We start from the raw sequence: 9,174 nt of genomic DNA on the forward strand, positions 1-9,174 counted from the left end.
CTGGTCGTTGCCAGAACCGCCTGACTGGCCCTCGTACTGGTGACACGTAAAAGCACCAACTACACTCTCAGAGTGGTTGGTGTTAGGAAGGGCATCTGGCTGTAGAAACTTTGCCAGGTCAGATTGAGCCTAGGTGCAGCCTTCTGGCTCACAAGTCCTCAGTCAAACCGTCCAACCCATGCCAGCATGGAAAGCAGACGCTAAACGATGACGATGATGATGATGATCCTTTCATCACAACTTCAGCAAGTACAATGAAAGCTGTTTTACTGATGAAGTCATAAAACCAAAAACATGACTAAAGTTGTCTTCCCATTCTTTTAGGAAAAATTAGAAAAACAATTTCAAGTTATTTTTCTCACCACACATTACTAGTTATGTTTTTAAAGTTGCATAGATTAGGATATATTAACACTGTTATAAAACAGGCATCACTAGTTTGTCATGATTAAGTGGCTAGCTGCAAGAATAACACTGACTTGTAAAACAAATTGCATCGGCTATTGGAGAAAACATCACATCACAGCCAGACAAGAAAAGAGAAATGGATGCAAAGCAGTAAAATGAAAAGAAAAGAAAATCCTATGATTTTGTTTCATGAAAATAAACAAATTTATCACATGAACCACACCCAGTTTACTGTGGTGATAATAACTAATTAGTGTTAGTAATAATGGTTTTACATTTTGGCACAGAGCCAGCAATTTTTAGTGATTTGGGTAAGTCAATGACATTGACCCCAGTGCTCATCAATTGGTATTTATTTTATCAAGTCTGGAAGGATGAAAGGCAAAGTCAAACTTTGGTGGAATTTGAACTCAGAATGTAAAACCAAAAGAAATGTTGCTAAGCATTTTGTTTGCCATGGTACTGATTGTACAAGTTCCTGCTTTTGCTAGTAATTAGTTGCCAGTAGTAGTAGTAGTTATAAGAAACACCAGTAGCAGTTGCTGTAATGACAGTGATCATGTAAAAATAGTAGTAATATGAAATATTTAGAGCTGGTAGGAGTAGTAGCAGTAATAGTGGTATTAAGAAGTGATAACTGCAGTAGTAAAAGTAGCAGTGGTAGCCCACTGCTCTGCATGATCTGAGCACAACATCCAAACTATTCTAATTACTTCTTAGAGAAACAGATTGAAGAATGTAAGTAAAACTCTACATATTTGACTCAACAGAAGCAAACAGCCAGGAAGTGGTTTCAGACTTCACACTGCATGTGTGTCACAACACAGATAACAGCCTACAGGCAAGTGGTTATATGGCTATATATAGAATAGAGGTGGTAACAGTGAATAAGAAATATTTTGATATGCAGTAAATTTCAATTTGCAAGTGATTGCATTTAAATTTAATGCATATGATTAAGTGGACGACCAATGATGGAGGGTAGCAGACAAATGAACGAACCAACCAGCTGAGAGATTAATGGGTTCAAATTTTGTCACTAACCTCATACTTTACCCTTGGCATAGACACTTAAATCTCAAAATCCTCAGGTCACTTGGCTCTGAATAGGGTATAAGAAGTATTTGCCACAGTAAACAGCTGCAGTGGTTTGTTAGCTTGTAAGGTTGAGTTCAACTATTCAGGCCAACAACAGCCTCTAAATAGTCACACAACCTGCTAGAAACAGCAGCTAAAATCTTAAAATCAGATGCTAATTTTAAAAATGGAAAGGTTACAGTGAAATAATACAGTTCAATATGCCCTTACAAAGACATTCATGACTGGAGTGTCAATGATCAGAGACCTGCTTGTATTTAAGTAAAACTAAGCTTCCACACTTAACATTTGTTGACCTGAAGATTGCTGTCAACAGGAAGCCTTGTTCTGTGACCTGGTGGTTTCTGACAAAGCTAGCGGGTAGATGAATGGCTTGTGAGAACTATACAAGTCATATACAGAGATGCTGTCAGCAAGGTTACAGTTAGCAATGAGTACAGCGATGAGTTTAATGTGCACATAAGAGTTCATCAAAGCTTGGCTCTCAGTTTCCTATTCATCATAGTCTTCCTAGTCATAATAGACAAGTTTAAGATTAGTTGCTTGTGGGAACTGATATATGCTGAATTCTGTAGGAGAATTAGAAAAGAAACTTCCTGTATGGAAGCAAAGGATCTCAAAAATCAATCTAGTGAAGACATAAGTCCTAGTAAGTAGGAAAACAGACAAATCCTTGTTTCCATAAGAGAAATGGTCTTGCTCAATATGTACAAAAGTGTAGGCTGAAATTCTATACATTGTGCCCATGCAAACTGTGGGCACATAAGAGATGCAGTGGTATCAAAGGCAGGTTAAAAGTGAAAATAGACTTTGTATGTGGCAGGTGCTCAGGAGCAATAAGTACTACAAGCATATGGAAAAGAGTTTTTGACAAATGCACAAGTGGATTTTTTTGTGGTAGTAGATACTTTCTGTTCCATTAGTGGCCTAATTAGTAATGAAGGTGGAGGTCTCAAAAGTATAGTTGCTACAATATGAACAGACTGGAGAAAGCTTGGAGAGATTTTACTTCTGCTAGTAGCAAAAGGATTTTCTCTCTCAAAATGAAAAGGCAGCTTGTATGACACTTGCTTACTAACTGCAATGCTACATGGTAGTGAGACATGGGCCCTGAATGCAGAGGACTTGTGAAGATTAGGAAGAAACGAAACTAGCATGTTTCACTGGATGTACAACACAAGTGTGCATAAACAATGAATTACAAATGGGCATAAGAGGAATCAAGATATAGTCTGCAAGAAAGTAGACTGCACAGGTATGGACATGTAATGCATATGGATGAGAATAGCCGTATAAAGACGTTCTCATCTTTTAAGAGAGAGACTCAAGAAGTTACGAGATAAAGTAGTAAAAGCTGATCTCAGGACTTTGAACCTCATGAAGATGAAAACGGACTAGGATGACCGGAGATATATGGTGCTTAAGAAGACCCACCCATCATGCAAACACAATGTATGTGTGTACATATACATACACACATATTATGCCCCCAGCACGATTTTCTTCTCAAGCCTTTGCCACCACTCATTATTTCTATAATCTACCTCTTCATTTTCTTCATAATTGTATTATTTTATGTCTGTTATTAAAATGGGAGTAAAACTACATATTTCATCATCTTATTCTGTGATACTAGTTATCTTTCTCACTTAGCAGAACCACTTCACACCGTATTCATCCACAATTATTAATATTGTCCTTCTGCACTTGCATTTTATACTGATCACCCTTGTGTGCTACCAAAATTATCTCTCCTTCTCAATCACCGTACACATCTCACTCTCCTCCAGTACTACATCTGCCTCTCCTCTCACTCTCACCATTTCCCTGTATGCTGTATATTTAATATTCTGTTATTCCTCACCTACTTCTGTCCTGCCAGTCATCACTTATTCTTCCCTACATTCCCCTATCACATTGTATTTATAACCAAATTAACCTATGTTTTTTAAAGTGGAATTTGATGTACTGAAACCGGTTGCATGTGTGTATTACTGATGCAAAATGGTGTTGCAGTTGCATCTCTCTATGTAACAGGATAACCGTGCCAATCAATAAACAGAAATTGATAAAATAAATATCAGACTGAAATAATTACTGGGATTGATATGTTAGCCTAAAACCCTTGATGGATGTAATTAATATAAAAGGATTAGGAGATAAGCAGCTGGCAAGAAAGGTGCCAGTTACTAGGCTCTCAGTTCATTAGATAGTTGATGATAATCTTTTTGTTTTAACGATTTTCCATCTTTCTTCCTAACATGGAAATTTTCTCCTAAGTACCTTAGAGGTTTTGCAAATACTGAACCAACCTTAATAGGTTTGGATCTGGATTATGGTTAGAATTGAAAGATAAACACCAAGATATTGAGGAAGATAGTATCTTCCCACCTCCTAGTACTTACTTTGGTATTCGCCACCATTCATCATCTGCTATAGCAGCTCTTCCCAACTGTCCTCTGCTGTTATCTCCCCAGCTGTATACCTCACCACCTGTGTGCAGCACCAAACTGTGATAGACACCAATTGCCACTCGCTTCACATACAGGTTCTTCAATGCGGCCACATGTACTGTAAAGCAAAAAAGAACAACAAAGTTTACATAAGTACAGTAAAAACAACACATCGTGGGAAGGGTACCTAAAGTTTAAAAGTTATATCTATATGAGGTGGTCTGCAAATATTTTAAATTTCAGTTAAACCCCCCACCACCACAACCACACAAGAAATGAGGATGATTAATCATTCTGATATGTACAAAAAGAAGCAACAATACTGCATGGGTGTGTGCACACATATCAGAAATACTAAGTCAAAGTGTACTGAACATTACCAGATGATAACTTTATTATTTTTTTATAAGATAGTGCTATGATTTTAAACGATACAGATGAGATTATGGTTAACAATGCAAAAATCAAATAGCGATTCACAGGAGCCAGTTACTTTATTTGTGAAACATTACAAAATAAAATAAAATACTTTTAAGATAACATTAAAGTAACATACGTTAAGCTGGAGAAGTGCTGTTATTTTATTGCTCAACTGCAAGAGTTTTTCACATTAGATCCTGTAGAGCAAACTCAACACAGGTAAAAGACTCTAAAGATGCTCTCCACAATGTTACAAATATAAACTAAAAACAGACTATAAAAGAGACTAGCCTCATAACATGGAAAGCATTATCCTGCATTTGAGAATAAAATTATTTCCTTGTCTGTATATTTCAATACATCTCAATGCTTCTAAAGCAAACTTACTTTGTTGACTTTCAACGTAAGTTGGATTTAACATATATATATATATATATATATATATTACTATCATGAAATTAGCATTAGCTTATCTCACTTTCTTGCAGAACCCCTAGGAACCTTTTGTGGAACTCCGGCTGAGAAACGCTGAACTAAACACTTGACATCCCCACTTAAACAAAGATTGGGCACCTGAACAGTCATTTTTTCTTTTTGTTAAGGAGTCTGAAATAGAGCAAGAAAGACTGTTCATAGCTCCTTTGGGGCCCTTATAAAGTGAGTGATTAGTCAATAGAAATGGTGTGAGGGAAGGACATTCTGCTTGAACTGTTGCAGGTTAGTAGTTCAATAAACAATGTTGCTTGCAGTTGTTAGAAGACAGGATTGGGGTTAAGTGCTTATGAGGTGTGGATGGACTACTTATTCAAGTGTGGGTGTTATGTAATCCAAGGTCAACTTTGATCAAGCAGACCTATGGCATGCAAATAATCAGTCAGACACCCAACAAATCTATTGCTTCATGTATACCATACCTCTGCTTAGCTGAAAACAACACTGGGTGCACAGAGAATGCAATGGTTGACTGTGTGGAGTGAAGTGCAAAAGTTTGGATACATTCTATCCTCTCCACTGCCCAGTCTATTACATACACTTGTAATTGTTTAAACTAAGTTAGTTCTAACTGAGCAAATCTATGATCAAAGGCATTTTTTTCTCAGCTATAGTTATCTAACATTACATCATCAAATGTGGCCTTGTTTTTTCAAGGATAGCAAAATTTGATTTTAAGATTTGGTTAGCAAAAGAAATGGCTATGTAAAGGTTCCCTTATTGGCTTTTCTGCATAATTGTGGATCCTGATGGCAGCCATAAGGAAGTCAGCAGGAATGACAAAGTAGTAATGATATGAGGTGTGGCAGTGAATGAATTAAGATTAAGAGTAGTACAAAATTAGTGTGTTTATACCAGATCAGAGGCTATTATAGTAGTTAGGAGGCTGAACTGAACAGAACTAGATAGGGAGTTAGCAGTTAATGTATTGATCATTCTTTATTTCGACTAGATACAATCTAGAATTGTGTGTGTGTGTGTGTGTGTGTGTGTGTGTGTATGTGTACTATGTGTCTTAAATGTGTGAATGTTACTCTAGTGTAGAGGAAGTACTTTTCTGTGTAAATGCTGTGTTAGAAACTGTTTAAGGCCAACATTTTGTTTTGGCTTTGAAGAGGAAATCCAACCTTTTATGATACACACAATGAGCTATGTGAAGAATGCAGTCAAAGGTGGGACAATAAGACCTACAGACACCATACACCAATGTATAGGTCCACTTAACTAAGTCAGTTAAATTGTATATATATTCAGCACACACACACACACACACACACAGATTTTATTCTCTTGATAGTCTTTCAAGTGATGGTTTTAAAACAAAGTTACAAAACCAAGATCAAGTTAGGGTAAATAAATTTTAGGTATTTGAACTTGATATCATTTATAGAAAATTTTAGAAGTATGAAAAAAAAAAGAAGTTAACTCAGTGTTGATGGACATTCTTCCATAAAGATACTGACCACACATTGTTCATCCACCCCAACTCTCCAATTTATAAATATATCTCCTTCAAGCCATAAGGAGTTAGTGCTCAGTCTCATTTTCTGGGCATGACATAAATGGTAGATATATCTTCCACTGGATATATCCTAGTCTATCATACATAACATTTCCAAATAATCTGCTAACTACTCCCTTGACAAATAAAAGAAACGAACTACTATAGATCAAAATGTTCTACCCTAGAACAACAGAAAGGTTGCAACAGATTTTAACTATTGACCAACAACCAATGAATATGGAATATGTATGCTATTTGTCAGCCACCTTACTTAAACATAAACCAGTTGTTATTTAACCCCAGGGCAGCCCTCATCCAGCAGGCTTATGAGCAAAGATATTCTTCTGTTTTTATGATAGGTATGATTTGAGAGAGATTTGACTGGTATTTCTAATAGATCAAGAGAGCATGTAGAAACTTCTTCATGGACATAGTCCAATTCAGCTGTTATTGTTTAACCTCTGATAATCTATGATCCAACAGGGTTACAACCAGAAACACTTAGCTGTGCTCAGCTCATCTATTATTCAACCACACTGTATCTAGTACTACATTATCCAATGTGACTTTCTTTAAAACAGTAGCTTATGATTTGAAGAAGATTTTGCTGCTATTTCTTCTAGCAAAATGAGTAACCATTTAGAGTCTCCCTTGTTAGTTCCTTGTTGTTGTGAGGAGTGTCTTCACTCATTTCCTGACATCAACATATGAAGATGATAAATAAGAAAACAAAAATTAAAAAACTATAGCTGCAGCTACTGCAGTTTATGAGATGTTATATTAATACAGCAATAGATGTAGTTTAGGTGGGATAGTAGAACAGAAATATTGCAAAAGATGGTACTAGAAAAGCAAGAAAAAAAAAACATAACACGTAAGCATTCAACAGATTAATGTTGATGCCTATCATCTAACACCACTACTATTCAAACACCATGATGACAGAAAAAGATGAATTACAGAGATGTTTCACTGAACATGTCCTGACTTGCAAACTCATAAGTTCCTATGCATCAAGGATGACGCTATGTGGGTTGCTAAGTAAAAAAAAACAAAAAAACTAGACATGTGATTATGTGGAGAGAGAGAGATTGCTTGTTATAAGGAATAATGGTTGTAAGCCCAAGGTACTAGACCATTGATCCGATGGGCAGTAGTTCAAATTTTACTATAGTGCCTGTGTTGTCCCTGCTTCAGTCAATTAGTAACAGCTGGAAAAAGCAACAATCCCACCAGAAATAACTTCTACTTGACAGCTGATAGTTAGAAGAACATTAAGGGTCCAAGCTTTACCATAGTCACTGTGAAGCACCTTAACCAACTTGGCTCAGACTGAAAAACAGACAAGTTGGTCTACTTCTGCTTCACAAATTGGGTGGTTAATGGTAGAGTATAAAGAGTTCAAACTAGAAGATAAACATTTTTGCTGAAGTAATTCTGATATGCTGTTAGTCAAAGCAGAAATCTCCACTACAGCCAGTGGTGGCTGACAACAAGTCCCACTTCTATTTCTACTTTATAGATTTGTTCGTAGTAGGATGGGTAGGTACTGTTGTAGAAAGATGAAGTGTTAGAAAAAAAGAAAAAAAAACACCACAAATTATATAGTAATCCAAGTTATTACAGCATCACAGTTTAGTACAGTAAGAAGAAAGTAAAAAATAAAGGAAGAAAAACTGAAAGCTATTGTTAAACAACCATAAATATTTGGGTGCAGAAATGGCTGTGTCGTAAGAAGTTTGCTTCCTAACTACATGGCTTTGGGTTCAGTTTCACTGCATGGCACCTTGTGCAAGTGTCTTCTACTACAGCCTTGGGCTGACCAAAACTCTGAGTGAAACCAGCCTGTTTATATGTGTATGTATGAATGTGTTACTATTTTCTTGCCTTGCTTTCATGTAATAGTGTGTGCCCCGCCCCATCATACAAGCAGTGACTTTTATTTTCCATTTCCTTACTTTAATACAGGTGAGGGTGGGGACAGGAAGAGCATCCAGCAATAGAAAAATCTGCCTCAACAAATTTTGTCCAACCCATGCAAACATAGAAAAGTGGATGTGAAAACAATGAGGATGAATTTTTATACTGAACTTTGAAAAATTGCAGTGATAGAGGAAGGAAAGAACATTAGTAAAGGCTAAATAAAGAATTGAACTTGCAACATGTAGGTCAACTTGAGCTTGAATCTCTTGCAAATGCTGTTTTGCACTTAGGAGTGATCTGTGATTTTTCATTTACTTTGTGGTATTAATAATACCCCTTTAGATTTAGAATTAAATACATGTTCAGGATGATTGACTTTCATCCTTCCAAGGAGCAGATAAAATCAGTATTGAGGTCAATTAAATTAACTGTGTTCAGCCCTAAAATTCATAGATTTGTACTGTTTGTACTACGTACGACTAGAAATATCAGCAACATCATTATGACAATAAGGAAACAGTAGGAAGGTAGATAAAACACAAACCCCTTCAGGTAGATGGCCCTGCTCAGTATGTAGAAAAGGAGTAGGTAGTAACTCTATAAGATGTACCCGGTGCAAGCTATGGACACATAAGAGGTGCAGCAACATCAAATGCAGGTTAACTAGCAAGTTAGTTTTTGTTTGTGGCAGATGTTCAGGTGCAATAAAGACTGCAAACAAACAGGAAACAACTTCTATCTCATTCCAGGGTGAAAAACTAGAGGTAGTCGATAGCTTCCGCTATCTGGGCGACCAAGTTAGTAGTGGGGGTGGGTGCGCTGAAAGTGTAGCTGCTAGAATAAGAATAGCCTGGGCAAAGTTTAGAGAGCTCTTAC

General features: G+C 36.6%; 1 protein-coding gene across 4 annotated transcripts in view; it reads right to left on the reverse strand.

Annotated features, from left to right (window-relative positions):
* The window catches only part of LOC106869128 (probable E3 ubiquitin-protein ligase HERC4), a 99,900-nt gene that overhangs the window by 42,800 nt on the left and 47,926 nt on the right, over positions 1–9,174 (reverse strand). For all 4 annotated transcript variants that reach the window (XM_014914692.2, XM_014914691.2, XM_014914693.2 and 1 more), the window contains exon 3: positions 3,912–4,077. In XM_014914692.2, the coding sequence (XP_014770178.1) occupies positions 3,912–4,077 (166 nt within the window). The remainder of the gene's footprint in view (positions 1–3,911; positions 4,078–9,174) is intronic.

The sequence above is a fragment of the Octopus bimaculoides genome, chromosome 5 (genome assembly GCF_001194135.2).
Source record: "Octopus bimaculoides isolate UCB-OBI-ISO-001 chromosome 5, ASM119413v2, whole genome shotgun sequence".
Classification (NCBI taxonomy): Eukaryota; Metazoa; Mollusca; class Cephalopoda; order Octopoda; family Octopodidae; genus Octopus; species Octopus bimaculoides.